Source organism: Alnus glutinosa, chromosome 5 (assembly GCF_958979055.1).
Source record: "Alnus glutinosa chromosome 5, dhAlnGlut1.1, whole genome shotgun sequence".
NCBI classification, from domain to species: domain Eukaryota; kingdom Viridiplantae; phylum Streptophyta; class Magnoliopsida; order Fagales; family Betulaceae; genus Alnus; species Alnus glutinosa.
In genome coordinates, this window is record NC_084890.1 from 9,426,030 (window position 1) to 9,449,239 (window position 23,210).

The window sequence follows — 23,210 nt, forward strand, 5'->3', positions numbered from 1 at the left end:
TTAAGCAGACTTCAGTTTCACCAAACTTTTATTCAGAAGCTCTTTACAAGTCGGTAATTACGAGTACCGATATTTAGCTAAATTGAACTTATACAATAGATGTGGAGACCAATGGGAACTACTCAATTTGGTTACACTCTGCTAAGATTGTTTCTTCAGTCACTGATGTAGAATTCTAACATTAGTGTTTAAACTTGTTGAATCTTTTCTCAAACTACTGTGCCATTTGCCATGCGCATAAGCTGTGGAGCTCATGAAAATGTTCATACACCAGCAACTAATAGACATTTGTGTAAGGATTTTGGAGATACATAAGGAGTTCCTGTTAATGCAATAGTTACAAGCTACATCACTCCTCTTAAAACACTTTGTTACTTTCCCCTCTCTAGAGGTCTTGAAAATTGCTGCAACATTAGAAATGTGCCCAAGGACGCTATTTTGTCAAGGTCTAGAGAATGTAGAGAAAAGCTGTTGGAAGAAAATTTTGAAGAATCTTATCTAAATTTTAAAAAAGCAAATAGGATTTAAAGAAGTTACTGGAGTTGTCTTACGGTCATACTCAAGGAAGGAACTTGTCTAAAATTATGGAATGCCCGACATTTGGGATAGCATGGTCAAATGATAGCACGGAATGTTCTAGTGACATTTGGGATAGCATGGTCAAAGACGTGGGCTTCATGCACCACTGGATAATGCAATTAAAAATGAGGAATGAAATTCTTAAATGTTAGTTTGTAGTATATCTTGTAAATTTGAAAATAGATCGATCTATACCACAAAAATCATAAATTTAATCCAATTAAATTTTTATACAAATCTATTTCTCTGTTTAATATAAAATTTTAAAATAATTAAAATGATTGGAATGTTCCATTAAATATAAATGTAATTACGTCAAAAATTGCATATCAAACTCTTTTGTTATCTTTTTGTACCTTGTCCTCCAATTTTTTCCTACTGCACCAAAAATGAAAAAAAAAAAAAAAAAACCAACGGCCAATGGCATTGTAAGAGCATTTCAAGGACAAGCTCCTCTTTCAAGAGTTCAACTGAAGAAATTCGAGCATGTCAATGGAGTTAGGTGAGTTCAACTGCAGAAATTCGAGCATGTCAATAGAGTTTGGTGAGTTCAACTGAAGAAATTCGAGCATGTCAATAGAGTTAGGTGATTAAAAAGGTTCATCGCCAAAAACTTCGGAACGGAATGGAGTTCAACATTTTTTATTTTTTTTATTCGTACGTTAATATAATGTTTTGTGTAGCAGAATTTCTCGTTACCGAACCAGAAACACCCGTTATAGCTAATGGAACAGAATGGCTACTTGGAAACAATTAAAAATAAAAATAGCCACACTAAAAATTAAATCGAAGTTTAGTTAAACGATGCTGGCCCAACATCACTAGACCAACAAATGATACAAGAGGTATTATACCCATATCACCCATTTGGCACTTCCACCACACATCAGACTGACAAATATAAGTTCAATGGCAAGACCGTCATCACAAGCAAAGTCAAAAGACATGCATGCCCACGCTTAAAAAAGCACCCAAAAAAAAAGAGCATAAATTAGATCGACAAAGAACTAACTAACATATATCTAGCCTAAAAAATTTTGCACAAGTCGGGGCCCGATGATATTAAAGAAAAAAGCAACCTACCTAGTTATCCTAGATAAGCACGCTGAAAAGATTTGAGGACAACTTAACACCACTATGCCCTATTCTAATCTATCGAGTCAACTTCCTGTAGATTACATGCATCAACCCTTTACAATTCCTTTAGAATAGTCTGTCATGACTTCTGGAGGACACATTTCTCATAGAGAGCAAGGATGTCTTTCTTGTTGGGATTCCTCAACTGCAGCAGTTCAGCACCGAAGTTATGCTTTGTTAGTTCTTGCTTAAGTTTCTGGACAGTGAACTTTGTATAATCCTCCGGATTGCTATGCTGGCTATTGTTATCCTCATTGCCCCTGAACACCGAACCGCCATCCTCAGAGGGCATGGTCTTCAGTGGGCTAGTAGTGCTCTTGGTCTTCTTGTTTGCTCTCATGATCTTGTCAGTTGTGTCCATGTCTTGAACAGATTCCACACCCATTTCAAAGTCATCCACCCTTGGCCGTTTCCCATGGGAAGCAGTCTTAAGCTTACTATCCAATGCTGTTTCATTTAGTCGAACTTTGGTAAACTCTTGCTGAAGAATATCAATTTTTGCTTGTGCAGCTTGTAGCTGAAGAGATAGGGCGTCTGCCCTGTTATTAGCCTCCACATGTGCCGCACGTTCAGAGTCCAGAAGGCTCTGAAGGGCTTGTACAGTACTGGCCCTTTGTTCATTGTTCGATGCCAGTAGTGACTCTATTTCTTTCTCCCTTTCTTCAACTCTAGCTTCTAATAGAGCAACTTTCGAAAGGGCATCCATCTCTGATACACGTATTCTCTCCACTTCATTTGCTAAGTCATTCTTCTGTCTCTCCAAATTTTCAATTTGCCTCTCAGCTCTCTCAATTTGGGCAAATCTTTCCATTGCCAACCTCTGCATCTCACCCTTCTCCTTTTGAGCAATGCCTGATTCAGCCCGAGCTTTATCAGCTACTTCAGTTGCTCTCTTGGCTTCTCTTTCGGCAATTTTGCACCTTTCCTGTACTTCGTCAAACCGTTTGAACTCAGATACATACTTCTGCTCCAAATGGATTTTCTCCTGTTCCAGTATCCTTGCTTCTCTCTCAAATGATTTGGCCTTATCATTTACACTATCTAACTTCTCATTCAACTCTTTGATTTCAAGCCTCACTGACGATAATTCCGCATCATAACTCCTCACTTTTGACTCTGCAACCTGCAAAGGAATTGTCAGTCAAGCACGACCATTAATGTTATACATACACACAAATGTAGTAAGTTTCCTTTGCTTAATGAAAAAGATCAAAGACACTCACCTTCAACTCTAATTTTAGAGTACTCAAACACTGCTCAGCATACTCGAGCTTTGCTGCCTTGTCCTTCATTTCCTCTTCCTGCATATTTATTGATAAAGAAAATATAATCTATTATTCTCAGGCACAACATTAACAAATTGAAGTAAAAACATATTAAACATGTGTGCATGGACATGTGGTGTGTCGGTAGATGTCTGGGTGTGTGTGTGTGTGTGTGTGTGCAAGTGAGTGAGAGAGAGAGATTCACCTTTTCAGCCAAAGTGCAAGAGAATTCTTCCCTCAAAACATCTTCCCTCTGTTGTGTATGCTTAGTTGTGCGCTCTTGCACAACTGCTGCCTTCTCTAGGGCAGCTTTTGCTTCTCTCACGGCTATATCATATTTCCTTTTCCATTCCTCTGCCTCCTCTTGAGCAGACTGAGCTTGTTCCTGAGCAGCTGCAAGCCTTGCTTCAGCAGCACTGCTTCGAGATTTGAGAACTCCAATTTCTGAACTAGCTTGATCTTCCTCAGCTTTCTGCTTTGATAAGACCTGTTCATATTTTCTTTTCGTGTCTGAGGATTCTTGCTTGGTAGAATCCAAAGCTTTCAATAAGCTTGAACACCTTTCCTCCAGTGAACTGCAATTACCCTGTAAATTAGTTATGCGACTCATATATTCATCAGCAAGCTTCTTCTTGTCCTTGATAGCATCTTCATAACGCTTCAGATATTCAGACTTATACTTCTCACTAGCTTCCAGCTGCTTGTTAAGCAACCCCATCCTATCTTCAATGGAGCGGCATTTAAGCACGAGGGAACTCTTCTCTGTCCTGACTTGCTCAATTAACTTCTTGGCGAGATCGAGTACTTGACCTTCCAAACTGGGAAGTTTGATAGCATTAGATAGACACATGTCCAAGCAGAGAACCATATAACACCCCCAAGAAAGAAAGAAACAAAAAAAAAAAAAAAAAAAAAAGGAACACTAATACAAACCTCTGTTGCAAAAACACAGCCAGTTTCTGCCATTTTCCTGGACCGTGGGATGATGCCTCATACTCAGATAGAAGAGCATCAAGAACCTGCATGACATATTTACGACCAAATTCAACGGGAAAGGAATTTCCAGGAGAAATTTAATGCCATAAACCATTTATTCAGGTAATAAAGACAGCATGTAGAATGCAAAGGACAAGTGTTATTAGCTCTAGACCCTCCTGGACAAACTAATGGCCCGATTAAAAGAAAGGATGACAAATTAAGCAGTTAATGCAAAGAAGGTAAATATAAGGGAATCTCAAATAACTATCACATTCACAAACCAAAGAAAGTAAAGCTCAAAGTTCTAACCTGTAACAATAAATGCTTTATGTAGAGACAACTAGAGATGTTAACAGTCCTTACCCCAAAATTGGAAGATTTGTGCTAGTTTGTCTTCACATAAAAGAAACTAATTGTTTCAAATATATGCCTGCCATACAAATATGGCAATACTATAAATCAAAAAGGCATGCATTCCCTTAGACCAACCAAGCTGCTCATGACAATTCGAAATGAGGTTGGTCGAAAACCTATCAGATAAATTGCAAGCAGTCACAAAGATCTCCATGACCACCATCGATAGCCTTGAGAGGTTGTCAAGTTTCTCAGATCTTTAACGTTCACATCCAAGCAGACATGAAAGTTTCTCAAATTTGAGCCACCATCTACGTCCACAGACCAGAGTCTCAAACCTCGCATTTCCCTATAAATTAAAATAATATTTCTTACCTTTTAATTTCTTTCTTCTTCTTTTTTTACTTCATTCCAGAAGCATATTTTATTTTCTCTCAATTTCTCTCTCGTCAACGTCCCTGTTTTTGTCCCTTCCAACACCCCCTTCTTCATCTTCTTCTTCAACACAACACTGGCAACCCCTCTCCCATTTGTTTCACACTGGATCACGACCAAGATAGGAAGAAAGAGACGAAGGTTCAGAGAGAAATCGAGAGAGAGAGAGAGACGATGTTGGAGTGAGAATACCCCCTTCTTCATCTTCTTCTTCAACACAACACTGGCAACCCCTCTCCCATTTGTTTCACACTGGATCATGACCAAGATAGGAAGAAAGAGACGAAGGTTCAGAGAGAAATTGAGAGAGAGAGAGAGAGAGAGAGAGAGAGACGATGTTGGAGTGAGAATAGAGAGAGAGAGAGAGAGAGAGAGAGAGAGTTTGGCTCTGTGGTAGTTGAAGGGCGTGGCACCAGTCTAGAAATGGCGGTGATGTTGTGCAGTAGTCGAGCAACTGCAAACCCCCAACTACCTCCTCCCTGATCGCACAGCTCCCAACCATAATCCATTGGGTAGCTACAGTGCTAGCTAAGGGTTTAGGGAATCTAATGTGGGTGGTTTTTTATATTTGGGTGGTCGGCCAACCACACATGGCTTTTTTTTTTAAGTTTCCCTATATTTAGGGAAGTGAACCACCTATAGGGTATCTGTTGCTAGTACTCTTAGTAGCAACACCCTTAACTTGTGTTTGATAACAAAAGGATAGAATAGAAAACCCCTGCAAGAAAGAAAGTCTAGCAGGAAATCTCAATTACTCCGTTAGCTTCAGTTGTTTTGATTTTTATGTGAGCTTTCTTTTTTCTTTTTCTTTTTTTTTTTTTTTTTTTTTGGGGGGGGGGGGGGGGGGGGGTGTATAAAATCGTATAAAGGTCACTCATAATACATGTGAGTGGGGCTTTTTGCAAAGTTTATATAACATGCTTGTAACTTTTAACTATTCCCTATGAGATCTAGAAAATGGATGCTTACCTTCACAACATTATCTATGCTTGCATCAGAAGCATAGCAAGCTGCTCTCAGCCTCTTTTCCATGCTTTGTATAGCATTTGAAATTTGCAAGTCTGCCTCCATATATGCATTCCTTCTATAATCCTGCATGAATGACCCAATTTGCTTTAATAAAACCAGGAGCAAACATTGCCTTGTAGATGCATATGCACATTAATAACATCTGTACACATATAGATAAGCAATTAAGGGAGAAATTTTTACAAAACAAAATAACAAAAAAAAAAACAAAAACAAAAAAAAAGAAGTGACATTGTTAGGTTGGTCTCTTATCAGGTCTGGTCTCTCTTTTAACATGAAATGACCTATAACCAAGACCAAATAAGTACAAAAGTGAAATACAATATTTTTTTTTTATAAGTATATTTCAAAAATGGCAGAGGGACACAACCCATAGTATACAAGATGTATACATGATACCCCTAATTCAAAGAGAAAAGAGAGCACATACCTAGAAAATCAGAATAAGAACACTAAGACATAGATTGTATCTTCATTCTCCACATAAACAAGATTTGTATCACCAACTTCTTCAAGTTAATCAAACCAGTCTCACAATATGAAGAAATTAAAATTTTGGGTTTAAATTACCCTCCATACTGTTTCTTTCTCCTATTCTTTTGTCACCTCTTTTCTCTCTTTTCCAAACTATCTTATCCACAAATTCAGAAGAAAAGGAGAGGCCATAAGAACATCTTAAATAAATGGCATAAAATGCATTGGAATTGTTGGACATACAGACGAGGTCTAGGTCATAAACTAGTTAGATTAAGCATAGAGCAAATACATAAGATTCCAACCAATTTGGTCAGCCTGCAGTCAGTACCAATCACATAGTCAAAGATTCAACACTAATAGGGCCTTCGAACAATTTCATTGCCCTCCATGTACCTGACCTTTTTGGAAGTGGTAGGTTAATAAAATATTTATAATATTAAACCAAATCAGAAGTAAATTTAATTTCCTAGTTAATTAAAACCAGCATTCTTAAGACCAAATAGTTGGGCGGGAAAGGGGGTGGGGGGGAAGCTCTCCGTTCCTAGTTCTCCAGCTGCCACACATGAGATCCTGGTCGTTTTCCTCCCAGTGTTGTTGGCTGCTGGGGGAAGGAAAGTGGGCCTTCCTTCCAGGACCGGATAAGGTCAAACTCTGAGCGGACTTTTTTGTTTGTTTTACAATTCAAACGGACAGGGGCTGATCAATGCTGTGCTATTGTTAAGTGCTTTTAATTCATCCTGAAGTGTAATTTGCCCTGTTCTTATTCCTGCTGGGAGGATTTGTTTCTAGATGTCACCAACATATTTAAAGGTAAGGTCAGAAGAGCAGTCTATGTGCTGCTCCAAATACAAAACACTAATGAGACACTACCAGATATTTTCCAACATTGGAGATATTCTATCTAGATAGTTTCAAATCAAATAATGATAAACCATGAGAACTTAAGCTTATAATTCAAAGCTTACAACATAGACCTTTGTGTGCCCTGTGATATGACCCAGGCCTTTGTATTTGAAATCATTGTTTTAAGTCCTTTATAAGTGATTTCCCAAGTTTTCCACCAACAGGTTGCAAGCTAAAAAGAAAAGAAAAAAAACCCTAGCAATATAATGAGACAATTAAAAGAAAACATTAAAACACATATATATGAAAGATAAACACGTGTCTGAGCACATCTGCATGCATGCATTTGTAAATTTAGACATTTTTAATTCTAGAAACTTATGCTAAGCTACTCTACTGAGGTCCATATAATTGTCAAATCAAGTTTAATCGAAGTATTTTATAATGGCATTTTTTTAGCAAAAGGTTACCTCGAATTCTTTTCTGAAAAATTTCTGGAGAAGCCCCTCATATTTCTTCCTTGTGGAACCTACACCGACAGCACCAGCATCAAACGCAACCAGGGATTTTCGAACAGCTTCATCATGTGCTTCCCTTAATGCAACCTAAAACACTGGAATTAGAAAATAATGGAAATATCCAAGAACTAAGACATAAAACATCACTTACTTCCTCAGGCGGCCTTGAACGGTCAAAAGAAGACTTATAAACCTCAGTAGCAGAATCAAATGCTCTTCTACACTCGGTGTCTTCAACACTCTGTAAAACAATAATGTCAAAACTATATAAGAAAAAATTTTGTGTCATTTAATCATCTGACACTTTGGATTAATTTCTTTCAGAAGTTCTTTGAGGTTTACTTTAAGATTTACAAAAAGAAAAACCACACTTGAATTTTCAATGCTATATAACAGAATGAAAACATGTAAAATAAGTATTTTATATCACTTGAACTGCACTAAGGGAGAAAACTTTACATAGTTAAAAGCAAAATAGCTTTCTGGAAAAGAAAAAAGAAAAGAAAGAAAAGAGAACATTACATGAGTAAAGGCCACAGAGTGAAGAGGGCATTTTGAATTTCACATGTTGGTTTGCTTTAATGAAGGCATGGCTTATGGTCTAAATCCTCAGTTTTGAGAAAAATTTCAGTATTTCTTCAATGAATGAGATAGCAAAAGCACATCATCAAACATTTTCTAGTTTTGTTTTCTTCATAAATATTTGATACGATTTACTACATTTGACCTGCATGTGGTTTGCCTCAAGTTTGAGCTGCCGATTTATAGTTTAAAAAATTGCCCTTTACCCATCGCAGGTCGCACCTTTTAATTTTTTTCAGCTCCTAATTGTTAAATTTGAATGGATAATTATGCGCCTTGAAAAAAAAATAATTAGAAAACACATAAGAAACCTTATTACAATTTGAATACATTAAACCCATGAATCAAAAGCAAATATAACTTAATCTCAAGAGGGTAAAATGCAACTTCTTTAACCATAGGTTGAGAATTCAATCTCAACCTAAATCATTGGTGGATAGAGTGTAATTATACCAATTTGACACTGAAGTGTCGAGAGAGCTTATGCGTCCATTACATCATATATGGACAGATAAGCTGTTTAAATACAATGGCAACTTTTTATTTTTTGACAAGTAAAGCAAATAAATGCAATGGCAACTTTTTTGGTCCGAAAGAAATGATAATAAGCAATCCTTAAAAACGGGCTTGCTAACCCAGCTAGCCTAATCAGTGTCCGGTATGGATAAGTTGTTGGAGCTGGATGCAACTCTTTAAACATGGAAGAGAGACAATATCTTTCTTTGGCTCAAAGTGCTTATTTATAACTTGATAGCAAAGCATAATTTAAGATGACCCTCATGCAATAGTCAAAAGTTTTTTCTTCTCCGTAATATTGGAGTCTAGTCATGCCAAAGAAGCCCTTATCATAAATAGTCATCTTAATGACCATTTGAAAGTACCCATATGAGCAGTAAGTTCTACCATTCCTCATCTACTCCTGTCTCCAAAATTACTCACTTCCAATGATGCTGCAATGAAAAGGCTCCACCATTTTGTTTGTAATGGTTTTCTGGTTATGTAAACATAAACATGCACCTCTTTCAAAGGCTACATTCCGAATCTCATATTGTACAGGTTAATGACATTTAATGTAAGCCACATGCCTCTCTAATACCGTAATTGTTACCACCTCATATGATTGAAAACTTTACTCCAATCATTGTGAGAGTTTCATTTCTTTGAACTGCTATGAGGAATGTAAATTTTCTTACGACGCATGCAAATAAACAATTTGGAAAACATACCCAATACTTTTTTAAAAACTAAACAATTATAAAGCTTACAAGAGAATTTCAGAAATAATACTTACCTGCCATGAGGAGGATATTGTAGGCACTGCACCATTATTGAGAGCCTCTAGATAAGATTCTGTAATACCAACCAGTATGGGACCCGTCATTACAGTTGCACCGACTTGCTTTGGCCTTGTTCTCTCAAAAACAAACTTTGTGAATGCATCCAATCCGGATTTAAATTCAGGCCTTAGTTTGTCCAACTGCATGCAAAACAAAGTACTTAATTAAAAAATAATAATATACAAGAAAGAAAAGATAGCAAAGTTAGCATTAGACAAGAAGAAGAACAGGATATGTGAGAACCAAAAGGTACTAACCGAAATCTGGTCAAGTCTCTGCAGATCATTTTCATTGTTCAAAGGTCGCACAAGGGTGAAGCATTCTCTATCTGGAAAAAGAGCTCGGATGGAGTCTCGAATCTATGAACAACACAGTTACAAAATTAAAAAAAAATTAAATATGATTCAAAATCCACCACTCACCCACACAATTATTTGGAAGAGCCTATGATAGGTAATACTAAAACCATATATCGGAACAAATTACACCCAAAAACAAGATGAGCAAGAAATGGACAGTCCCAGTACATAAAATTCTTGAAAAGTTGGAGCAGCAAGGATGATACCTCTGATTCAAACAACTGCCATATCCTGGCACAGAATACCTCTGATTCAAAATAATTTATTTTCACTGGGTCCCATATTTTAAGTGTCTTCTGTGGGGTCCACAGAAGAAAATTATCTGGTAAACTTTTTTAGTGTTTATTGTTTTCAAAAAATTAAATACTAAAATGTTTATTTTGAAAAAACACTTTTTTCTTCAAGTGTGCAGGCGGAGGAGAGGGGTGGCCGCACGGCCACTTCCAATCTAGTTGGGGTAGGGTTGTACATGTGGACAGGTATTAACCGCAACTATTCGCTATTCGCGTAAGAGGAAGGTGATAGTAATTGAGTGGTGTTGTTTATGTAAGAAGAGTGGGGAGTCTATTGATCACTTGTTGCTTCACTGCGAGGTCGCCCAGGCTCTTTGGAGCTACGTCCTTATTTTATTTGGGGTTGAGTGGGTTATGTCACGTACGGTGTTGGAGTTGTTAAATAGTTGGGGGGCGGCGATTGGGGGTGGTCATGCTATAGAGGCTTGGCGGTTAGCTCCTTTGTGCTTGCTGTGGTGTATTTGAAGGGAGCGGAATGCTCGACTATTTGAAGATGTAGAGACATCCATGGTGGAGCTACAGAAGCGGTTGCTCAATACTTTATATTTTTGGATAGCGCCCCATCATAGTTTTAGTGCTTTTACTTATGTAGACTTTTTAAATTTATTCTCTGTTCGTCCCTTTTAGGGGTTCTTTTTTATACTTCCCGTGTATAAGGGTTGCGCCCCTTTGCGCTTTTTATATAATAATTGCAATTACTTATCAAAAAAAAAAAACTATCCGCTATTCGCATATGCAGATGCGGTTAGCAAAAACTATTATATGCATATGCTGACAGCAGATAGCAGTTATTAACCACATCTGCATACCATTTATATATATGTTTAATAAATTGACCAAAATGATGTCACTTTGATGTTTAATAACAAAATAACGCTGTTTTGAATTTGTCATATTGCTTTTTTTATGTTTGCTGGATTGGTAATCTTATTGGATTTACATTTGAACCACACTTTGTAATTTATATGTTTGTAATATTTTTTGGATAAACCCATCATGAGTGTTGGTATTTTCTTTGTTATTTTCAAGTTGAAATGTGAAATCAAGATATGGATTTCATCTAAAACACTATGGCTTAAAAATAAAACACTAAAACAGGCCCAAAAAAACTAAAATAGGCCCAAACTATTTTCAAAATCGTTTAACTAAATTGGGGTGGCCGCATGCCCACTCCCCCCCCCCCCCCTCCGTTGGGGGTGACCGTGCAGCTACCTCTCTATTTTTGAAAAAAAATAATAATAAGTCAACCTCCACACCTAAAAAAAAATATACACGTGTGTGTTGTCAAAATGCTCCGATAAAAAGGCTTAAGAAGTTTTCTAAAAAATCCTTTTTTTAAAGCGTTTTGTGTTTTGTTTTTTGAAAAGTAATTCGCTTGGCTACTTTCTCAAAAGTGTGTTTTGTGGTTGAGAAGAGCAAGTGTTTTCAAGATCATTAGCAAGTAATCTTACTAAAATATCCTTTACTTCATATTAGAGGGGACAAACTTCTAACAAGAATCTTGCTTGTTTTTCTGTAAAAAAAAATTATGGATAACACAGGGCAATTGCAGAAAGGAGAACTTCCACTCTAGAAAGTGAACATGTATTTTGGAACGTGTCATAAAAGAAAGCAATGCACTTAAATTGGGACAAAGGGAATACTTTATTTCTATGGTTAAACAAATTTAAACCTTGCTGCATTTACTTTGTGCACTGCACATTGCACAATTCAAAACTAAAAGGATTGATTTAAATATGGTCATGTCCATGCATATTTTGAAAAAAATGGAGTATTGGTTTTTTTTTTTTTGATAAGTAAAAAAAAAAAAAAATGGAGTATTGGTACTCAGCATAGATCCATCAACAAAAAAAAAACAATCTTTTTGCAAGAGTGTCCATGTTTTGTAGTTAAAAGCAGAGCATCCCTCAAGATATACCATTCCAAGAATTAACAAATAACAAGAACAAAATTTCTCTCATATAATTCCCCAGCAATGTTATTAGAATAACTAAAACAAGAACCAGAAATTACCTCATTTTTGGCAGCAATATCTTTTCCACTACCTGGAACTGGCCTTAAAGCAAGCTCCAAGTAGTCACGGGGTGTTATTCTTCTATTATCCTCTACTAAATCCAAATAGAAGTCCTGCAAAATATTACCAGAAATAGCAATTTAATCTTCTTAAGAGAAGGAAGCAATATATATGCCTCCATGTTTACACACACACACACTACATGCATATATGGTAGAGTAAAAATAATTAATCACATAACAAATTACCCTTAGAAGCCAAATAAAGATTGGGGAGAATTGGCCAAGTTCAGAAGCTGTAGTCCTTCCTCCAGAGGCTCTAACACGAATATGCTTTGTCATTTGAGTGACAAGAGAGAGACGATCAATTGCAGTCTCATCTATACCGCCCATCTAATTAGCAAGAAGAAATTAAATAGGCAGACGCAGCAATAAATCCAGAGAGAAAATGATATCCCACAAAGGAATTAAAAATAAATAAATAAATAATTGAAGAACTCTTTCGACAATATAATTTAACTCGAGTCAAAAGTGTATCTAATCAGAAATTAATCAATTAATTAGAAGAGAATTAAGACATTCTTAATTATATTCTGTAAGTGATGTTGCCCAGAAGAATCAAGGTCTTAGCATAAGTTGCCTCAACCTGGTTGTAGATAAACATGCTAGATAACAGGACAGCCAAGGAGAATATCTGGGTGCTGTATGTTCCCTGTTGAACAAGCAACGTAATTATTATTAGTTTATCAACCATAAAAATGAGCAATAGACAAAATCATCATTAACTCATGCGCGTAAGGAATGAAAGCTGACCGTTTGATCATAAGCGTCTATTCCTTCACTATCTAATAGTAAAAGATTATACTCAGTTCCGTCTAGAGCAGTTCTCTTCAAGGGTGCACTCCACAACCAAAGCCCCTTTGTGCACGGCCGATGAGTTGATGCCACTTGAAATCCACTACTCCTCCCAAGAAGCTATAACACAAAAAGTGAAACGTAAGACTCAGTTAAATTGTGATTCATGACATTTGAATAATGATTATGGTAATACGAACTTAAATAGTTATAAGAAGAAAAAACTAAGAGAACAGGATCTCAGTACTTCAAATTCAAATGATGGTAAGGGTTCCATATAGATTTTCAGCAAGCAGTATAATAGAAACAACAACGAAAACAAGGACATTACATTTCAAGAAAATGTTCAAATCTAATGTTTTACTACCAAAAATAGCTTCAGTCTTCTTTCAAGCAGATAAAGAAAATGGCCAAAATATATGAACAGATTTTATCTGCCTCCATCTCAATGTCTTTGAAATAATCACATCCCAATCTAACTACGAAGATCATGGCCATTTACTGAACAATATGGAAAGAATTTCTTGAGCTACATTTTCTTTTCCTTTTCCTTTATAAGTAATTACACACACACCTGGTGGATCTCAACCCCATGGTCTGCATTCTATAACTGTGTTTAACCAAACAAATATAAGCGAATAATGGCAAGAATACACTCTTGTCCATTCCAACCAAAACATTCAAGACTGAATACAATAATGCCCAAAAAGCGCTTATCGTATACATGTACAAGCAAATATTTTTCCTCCCTTCACAGATAATTTCAAACTCTCAACTTCATTTGAAAAAGGCGTGCTTAAACCAGTCAAGCACAAAATACGGTAGCAGCACCTAGTTTGAAAGGAAGACTAGAAAAAAGAGGCAGAAACAGGTAAGTAATCAATAATAATTATTGTGAGTTTCTAACACTTTTCCCATTGGGACCAAATGAACAGAGATGCAAAAATCATGGATTAGCCACTGGAATTTGCAAATGTGTGTTATTATGGCCTATAAATTAGGTGCTTTGTTTATGAGATTTAGTTTGTCTATGCATCTAAAGAATCAAAATAAGCATACGCAGTGCCAGAATTGTATGGAACCTTGTCTGTCTTCTGAACTGTAGACAGCACAGAATGAAAGAGGTAGAGAAATCGTTTATGAGGTGGATTGGCTTTAAAAAGGCAGAGAAAAAGCTAAGAACAATACTTCAGTCTTCCAACACCTATGAGTATTATATAACTATTTTATGCCAATTTTTGGACACATAACACATTAGCCAGTTTTGCTATCTTAACTCCCTTGACTAAGATGAGTTGCTGCAGTAATGCTGCTTCTTTTATCTATACTTCATGCCATACTACTCTCCACAAGTAGCAAGAAGAATCTATCACAAAGAGTATGTTCAATTTTAAGTTTAACCGAAACAATTCACATGAGGTACTAAAAAAATAGTACATTTTTCTTTTGTTGGGAAGTTAAATTTTCAGTTGGTGTGTTAAGGCTCCGGCAAGGGTGGCTTTCTTTGTATGGACAGCAACTTTAGGTAAAATTTTGATGCATGACAATCTGTGAAAGAGGAGTGTTGTGGTGATTAAGTGGTGCTATATGTGTTAAAAAAGTGGGGAGTCAATTGAACATCTGCTACTTCATTGTGAAGTTGCCAGCAATCTATGGAGTTACATTCTTACTTTATTTGGGGTTATGCCACAAAGGGTGCTGGAATTGTTGACTAGGTGGGGCGCGTCATTTGGATATAGTCCAGCTAAGGAAGTTTGGCAATTAGTTTTGTTGTGTTTAATGTGGTGTATTTGGAGGGAGAGGAATGCACGGCAATTTGAAGATGTAGAGAGATCAATGGTGGAGCTACGAAAGCGTCTGCTTAACACGTTATATATTTGGATAGCGGCTCATCATAGCTTGAGTGTTTTTACTTATGCAGATTTTTTAAATTTATTTTATGTGCGTTCTTATTAGGGGTACTCTTGCATATTTCATGCATATTAGGATTGCGCCCCTCTGCGCTTTATTAATGAATTGGCATTACTTATCAAAAAAAAAAATCAGTTGGTTTTAAAGCCACAACCTCACTCTCCATGTTATTCTTATAAAGGGAGAGCGTGCCATTTGAGAGCTAATGCTTATTAGCCTCCAAATTATAAGACTAGGTTAAAATTATCCTTCATAAGAGCATACGGCCTGCCTATATAGGAATTCTTTTATTTTGTTCCCATAAAGTAACAAAATTAAATTCCAAAATAAAAATGCTCAAACCACTCCAAGGAAAAAGGATGGCATCAACCGCTGATAATGCCATCTCATTTACTTATGGCTCTAAATACAGCTAATGGTCAAGCACACGACCAATGGCTAACCTGAAAAAGTCAGGATAAAGGCCTTATTGATTCAAGCTCAATATAAATATTATCCCTCTTATCTAATTTCCAAGACTACTGAGGCATAAGAATCCATTAATCCTTCTTCTCTTCACATATTGGATTTTTTTTCTGCAAAACCTCTTTGACAGTTTGAGCCCTTGCTTTAGCTTGTACCTCAAAATAACTCATGATCATAACTACTGCCTAAGCAAGCGACCCCAAATGTCTTCTCTCTGAGCATTCACCAATGTAGGCAACAGGACAATTTGCAACCCACCACTTCCATCAGTCACCCACTGCACATGCTGCCTGCTCCTCCCTTTTCATGGTTTACGGCACTAAGCTCCACCACCACACACAACCACTCTTCTCTAGTTTACTTTCGTTGGTTCAGGCTCCATAGCAAACTCCTTTCAGGTGCTGCAAGATTCGGGCAGCAGGGCACAACAAGTCGCAATGTCTTGGCCTCTGAAAATGATTTGCATGGCATGGTAGTACTCAACTTTACAAGTTCACCTTAAGAGACAGAGCAGCCTTATCATCTTCTCCTAAGATTTCACATCCACGAGGCAGTGACACTTCAAAATTTCTGTTGAAAGTTACTTTACCAGCAATGATATTTTAAGTAGTATTGCTAATGTCCACAGCATTCCGTGAAATCAGAAATGCATTCTCAAATTAGCACACTGGAACGTACCTAGAGAAACAATAATCATTCAAATGCTTACGAGGTTACTTTTTCAGCAACCATACCTAATACGAGTACTGAAGCTCTCCTAAATTGCTCAAGTCACAAAGCCACTATCCAATTAACACACTGCAACAATTCTCTATCTTTAAAACCCTAAAAGACCACCTCAATTCACAAAACCAACTAAAGGAAATCACTAATCAAGTTACAGAAATATCCACAAACCCTAAATTCCACACACACAAAAGACTAACCTGGTTAAGAATAAAGCTCTTGCCCTGGCGAGCACGGCCGCAGACGGAGACAACCCCGACGGGTCCCTTGACGAGCTGGAGGGCAGCCACGGCCTCCGGATCCATCCGGAACCTCCCCTTCTCGTCGCAGTACACGAGCCGGATCGGCCTCGCCGGTCCGGTCACCGGCGACGCCTGCGAGGCAGAGGGATAGAAGGACTGGGGTGAGGTGTTGGAGGAGGAGGAATTGTCCTTCCCTCTGAAAAGCTTCATCATCGTTGTTGTCCCTTGGATTCTTCTCTGATCTGTCTCTGCTTTCGATTTTCGTTCTTCGTTGCCTTTGATTTCTCTTTTAACCTTTCTTTGCTCTTCTTTTTCGGGTCTTTATAGAGAGAGGGGTTTAAAATTGGGGAGGGAAATGTGGAGACTAGAGAGAGAGTTTGGCCTTTTGGACTTTCATATATACTAGCCCGGAGAAGGAGTATCAAATTACGACTATGTACCTAAATTGTTAGGGCAGTAGTTCATGTAACGAAAGGGTGTTTCGGTCACTAGCGGGCTATGGCTCTTTTAAGTCGGAACGACAGCGTGGATATAAAGCTAGCGCAGCCTGATAACACGCGATTGCTTTTCCCTTTCTTTTCTTTGTTTTTTTTCTTCTGGGACATGATTTAAAATAGACCTGTTTTTTAAAAAAATAAAAAATAAAATAAAACCTACTAGTCCAACCCCAAAGCCCATAGGCCCCCAAACCCTCTATTTGACACACTCTATATTAAAATTATTGGCTTGCAAAGAGTTGAAAATGGGTCAAACCTAATCTAAAATATTATTGGCTTGCAAGCCAAGAAAAAGGTTGCCATGATCGATGATTTCGCAGTGAAAGCTGGACAAACGACATCTTTAATTGAGGTACGGGAGGTGGAATTCACGACCGCAAAGTGGAGCTTTAGCGCGCACCGCAGCAAGGATTGTGGTACTTGTTACAAGTAGGCTATGGTCATCGAAGGATATAGTATATATCCATGGTGATTTCTGGATATGGTGGTACCTGACAATTGACGCATGAGAGACATTGTTGCTTGAGGCATCCATTGACAAATAGGAAGCACTTGCTGAAAGAGGCTAGGGGTCAAGATTTACCACTACTCTCTAAGGTTGGGGAGGGTAAGCTTTTGGAGCTCACGCAAAGATGGAGGGACACATGGGCTACACGACGGAGGTGGAGTTGAAGTTTAACAGGGCATGCAGTTGTGGGGCATGTGGCGGATGGCGGTAGCTGGATGTAGGGATATACATTAATAATCGCCAACCGTTAATAATCGTAAATAATTGTGATCGGATAATCTCTTAGATTGGTTACGGTTAACGATTTTAGATGTTGACAAACATGGATATAGTTGCCTTTATTAGTACGCCTTTATAAGTATGTTATGAAAATGGTTAGAACATAATTTCAGATACAAGGCACATAAAACATTTTAATGCAATAAATCATGCTAATGAAGTGTACACAGTAATATATTCATTTATAACTCATAACCGCCCTCTGTATAATCTATTTGAGTCATGAACCCCTTCTCGATAGGGTTTGCGCATCCCGATTGACTTCTAGTATAACACCGGTGTCTCGATGAAGCAAAAGCCACTACTAGAGGCCTAAATTGTGTTTGACCCCCAATGTTCTACACCACTAACAATGTTACAAGGCATGACCATAACCCGTACATAGTTGCACCTGGCAGTTACAACTATTAAATCCAAAGCCATGCAACATTTATACATGTTGTGACACATTATATAGTTCATTTGAGAATATAAATCACATTATAGATAATCAAAATGTATTTGAAATTGTATAATTATCATTACCCTACCGCACCATCCATCAAGAAAATAATAATAATAAAATCCACTAATACTTGGATGAATAAATATTAGTAAAATTGATTACTTAGCCTACTTTACTATTGGTGGATTGTAGTTAAATTTTTGAATAAGCAAAATATATATAATGTCATAATGAATTATTTAAAATAAGCTCAAAAGAGAAGCCCAATGAAGTCTCAAAACACCAATCAATACGCCCAAAAGCCCAAATATTAAAAGTGATTATCAATAGCCGATTATATGTTTTAATAACCGTTAATCGCCTAAGCATAACGGTTGCAATTAGAGGTACCAATAACTGCCAACCATAATCGTTTGTACATGTCTAATAAAAACTCCTATAACCCAATTCTTAGTAAATTTCATTCCCAAAATAAAAATGTGCAGCCATGAAAGAAAGGCCTTGCCAATAAGCCACACTTGTCAAGAAAGTGTCTATATATATATATACTAACTATTCAATATAATTATATTGTTATATACTAACCATTAATAACTTAATATGTTAGTTTAACATACTAAATACCGTTATCAAAGTATTATATATATATATAGACCATAGTTAACTACTATATATAATATACATAGAAATATCGAGTAACATATAGTTAATTATGTTTACTTGGTATATTAATTAACTAGACAATATGTTAGTTGATGAACTAACTAATTAATATGTTAACTAATATACACAAATATAAATATTAAGTTACATATATTACTTAATTACTAATATATATATATATATATAGACACATAAAAATTATAAACGAGCTAACGAGCCAGGTAAGCGATCCGATCGAGCTTTAAATGATCTGAACTCGGGAGTTTCTATCAAGTTTTGTCGAACGAGTTGAATATGTATCACTTATTAATCGAGCGAATTATCAAACAAACCGACTAGGTACCGACACTTGTAGTATGTAGACCATCCATGTTGGATTCACCATTTACCGACACTTATAGTATGTAGACCATCCATATTGGATTCACCATTAATTTAGTCATAGGTTGTGATGTGTGGCAGCCCACCTCCCATCATATCGCCTTTATTAGGCCAATTCATGAAAGGAGAAAAATGCCGTAAACGGAAGGGACTCATTTCTTTGCAATCATATGATCAGAATTACAAGCCGACAAGAAATAAGCAAGAGGTGGATATATAATAATGGTTAGTGGATCAAAAATTCGTTATTAATTTTTGATTTTTTTTTCGAACGGATAAGCATGTGCTACCCATAGATAAAACAGCCCGAAGGCGTACATGATGAGAAATGAGGGACAGACCCCTCACACTATAAGCCAGAAGGATCTGGCTTAAAAACAGCTGCCTAGCAGAATCTCAAATTTCACTAAAATTACATAAAGCCCCCCAACTAAAATATTCTAGTAAAACTTGAGCCACATAAAGGCAAACTGTACATAGAAACAAGAGAAAATACAACACAAAGGCAAAAAACCCTAAAAAAGTCACCGGCAGTAGAGTATGGAGGCTGCTTCACCGGAGTGACGGCGCGTGTAGAACACGAGCCGCATCCAGACGCACCCGGCCGAAGAACCGACACCGGAGACCCCAGACGCCATCAAGTACGGCCAGAAAGTGCGGAGCGTGGCCTACACGCGCAGATAGAAAACAAAGACGCCCTGGCGCATGAGGGCCACGCGCCGAGCTCCGGGGACCTGCACGACCGCAGCTTCCAGCACCCAGAGCGGAACACGGCAGGGACCTCGGCTGGATAGCGCGTGTCCACCAGAAGTCGACGGACATGAGTAGATCTAGCTTCAAAAATTAGAGAAAAAACCAAGAAAATCTGGCCAGAACACGCCATCGACGACACCAAAACCAGCCTCACTCCACCTTAGACTTCTTAAGAAGAGTCATCCTGCCAGAAACAAAAAGAAAAACAAGAACAAAATAAAACCACCATAGCCAAAAGAGCTAGGGGCAAGACAACCACCACCGGTTTAACTGGGGGGAACCAAACTCTATAGTCCTAAAAACTGAGAGGAACAAAAAAACAGCCGGGAGGGGGAAGGGAGGCCGCCTCCCTCCCCAGCAAAACGGTTCTGCAACGGGGAGGCTCTCTGGGTTTTTCTTGATTATATTAGCATCTTATGTGTTTAAGAAAAAAAAATCAAATAAATAAAATTGAGCTTACAAAAAGATTTTAACTCATAAAAAACAAAGAAAAGAGATTCATATCTCTTTCTGGGGAAAGGCCTAAGTGCTTAGATTGTATTGTAGTAGCCCTTACATTAGTGGCAGCGGAAAAGTTTGAAAAAAAAAATTAGAATGACTTTACAAAAAAGTATCGAATTATTAGGGGTGTAAATCCGAACCGGATATAACCGGCCGGGAAACCGGATCCGGGCATTAACCGGCTCCAGGAAACCGGGGAAATCCGGTTGGAATCCGGGTACCCGGAGCCGGAGCCGGGTATTTATTTCAAAAAATCCCGATTATACCCGGGTACCCGGCTCCGGGTAGGTTAATTAATTAAAAAAAAAAAATTACCCCTTGCCCTTTTATCATGCATAGGAAGAGGGGGAGGACTGGAGGAGCATTTCGTCATTCCCCTGTTGACTGTTGCCCTAGGCCATCATCAAATCAAAAGCCTTCAATTGCTCACTGCCGCCGCTCCATTTCACTTCACCTTCAGACAGAAATTTCAAATCATCTCATCTCATCTCTTTCTCCATTTCATTCACGGCATCACGGCACGTCGGCATCACTGATTCTGAATCAGTGAATCACCGCATCACGTTGTTCAGCCGTAGAGCCGCTCGCCACTCCTCGCCGACTGCTCGCCAACTCCTCGCCGACTCCCCGACTCGCCGCCTACCAGGTAACCAGACGTCTTTGCTTAGTTTTTTTTGTGCATTGATATGGTTGATAGATGGGGCCAAAGCATGGTCGTTGGAGATATCCATTTAATTATAGTCATGATCTTGTTGTTTAAGGTTCTTTTTCCAGAGGTTGGAAAATTGAAAGTGAATTAATGAAAATTACTAGGATTAATATCAGGGATTTCACCCACCTTTTACGGGAATTGAAAAAATTTGCTACGTACTTAATGAAAATGTTGTGACCCGGAAAGAAAGAAAGAAAAAAATGCAGTTACAATGAGATTTTAGACAGAGCAAGTAGCTGATACAACCAAAATGCTTTATATGCATTTTGGATATTTTCCATGGAAATCCTTCTCTTTGTCTCTTTTCCATTGATGATACTGTCTAAAAACCACCATAAGATTAAAACGTGCACTAAAGACAGGAAACAACTTATCAACTCAGTGTTAGGGACATTCTATATGATATTTTTCTGGAATCAACTAAATGAAGTTGAAAGAAAATTTTGGGTTTGCAGTCTCTAATTGTTGTTAGATATATTTATTTTGCCTCCACAAGATTAACAATTTAATAATATCCTTCTTTGGTGATTATGTCAAATCATCATACTGTCCGCTGTTTTCTTCTAAATAGTAAATAGTTGGATTTTTTTTTTGAAATTAGAATTCAATTCTTATTCATAGACAACTCTATATAGCTCTATCCATCAACTCTTATTCAAGATACTTATGCAAGAGCTTTATTAGTAAACTGATATCCATCAAAAGCTCAACACTGATATGGTAAGATCATGTGCACTTCATTTGTTTTCTCATCTATGCACTGATTGCACTCTCAAGTAAGTGCTATTGAATTTAAACTTTACTCGGTCTCTTTCCTCTTTTCCTTTGTCACGTTTTTTTTATTTCTCCCTTAACCTTAATAGCAACAACTACAATTTCATGCCAATGCTCACATAATCCATGTCACTACTCACTTAATAGCAACAAAGATTGTGTACAATGAATGAGACATACTTTGATAATATTGGTGCTAAAATGAAATAGGTGTTTTTCATATTATCAATGAATATGACTGCAATAAACTTTGTATTATTATGTTGTTAATGTTGTTTTATATTATTATGGATCTTTATTGGATGGTCAGTACTATTAAGTGTAATATTGTTTTTATGCTCCAACTAGGCCTATTATGGAAAATGTCAATGACAATAAGTCACATGACAAGCCTCCAACTACACATGATGAAACCCCTTCGCCTTCCTTGCAAACTGAATTGGATCCCTCCAAAAACAAATCACAAGCTATGAATCGGTCAAAAGTATGGTTGCACTTTACAAAAGTGACACCAATTGACAAGGAAAAGCTTAAGGCAGCATGCAATCATTGCCATAAGATGTTAGGGTGTCACTGGAGACATGGCACTACTACTTTGAAGAACCACCTTACCTATAACTGTCCAACCTCTCCACTTAGAGATTTGGAAAAATCCAGTGTACCCAAAGGTCAAACTCTCTTGCAACAGTCATTTAAAAAAATGTCAAAGAGCGGTAGTTGCCATACCACTACCACCCAACTAGGATTTGTGAAGTACGATCCGATTAAAATAAGGAAGTTGGTTGTTCAATATTTCATCATGGAGGAATTACCTTTTAGGCATGTGGAGAGTTATGGGTTTAGAGAATTGATAAATGGAATTGAACCAAGGTTCAATTTACCATGTCGCATTACTCTACAAAAAGATTGCATGAAACTTTATGAGGAAGAAAAACTTAAATTGAAGGCTTCTTTGAGGGGTAAAAGAATTTGCATCACTACTGATACATGGACATCTCTTCAAAATTTGAACTACATGGTTGTCACCGCTAGCTACATAGATTCTAGTTGGAGAATGCATAAAAAAATAATCAAGTTTAACTTGATTTCAAGTCATAGGGGTGAAAATATTGGAAGAATGTTGGAAAATACATTGATAGAATGGGAGATTGAATCCGTGTTCACTGTTACAGCTGATAATGCGACAGTCAATGATGTGGCGATTGATTATATGAAAAGGAAGTTGAAGGACAAGAAAGGTTCTATTTTGGGAGGTGAATTCATTCACATGAGGTGTGCCGCTCATATATTAAATCTTAT

General features: G+C 37.4%; 1 protein-coding gene across 1 annotated transcript; it reads right to left on the reverse strand.

The window, feature by feature from the left end:
- Positions 1 to 1,332: 1,332 nt before the first annotated feature.
- On the reverse strand, positions 1,333 to 16,781 carry LOC133868068 (uncharacterized). Its single transcript, XM_062304871.1, has 14 exons — positions 16,357 to 16,781; positions 13,013 to 13,174; positions 12,846 to 12,911; positions 12,449 to 12,592; positions 12,200 to 12,313; positions 9,792 to 9,893; positions 9,489 to 9,674; positions 7,767 to 7,856; positions 7,568 to 7,702; positions 5,718 to 5,840; positions 3,915 to 4,000; positions 3,187 to 3,799; positions 2,940 to 3,017; positions 1,333 to 2,839 (listed from the first exon to the last, which is right to left on the reverse strand). The coding sequence occupies exons 1-14, from the start codon at positions 16,609 to 16,611 to the stop codon at positions 1,796 to 1,798; spliced, it is 3,198 nt and encodes a 1,065-aa protein (XP_062160855.1). The 5' UTR covers positions 16,612 to 16,781; the 3' UTR covers positions 1,333 to 1,795.
- Between the last annotated feature and the right edge of the window lie 6,429 nt (positions 16,782 to 23,210).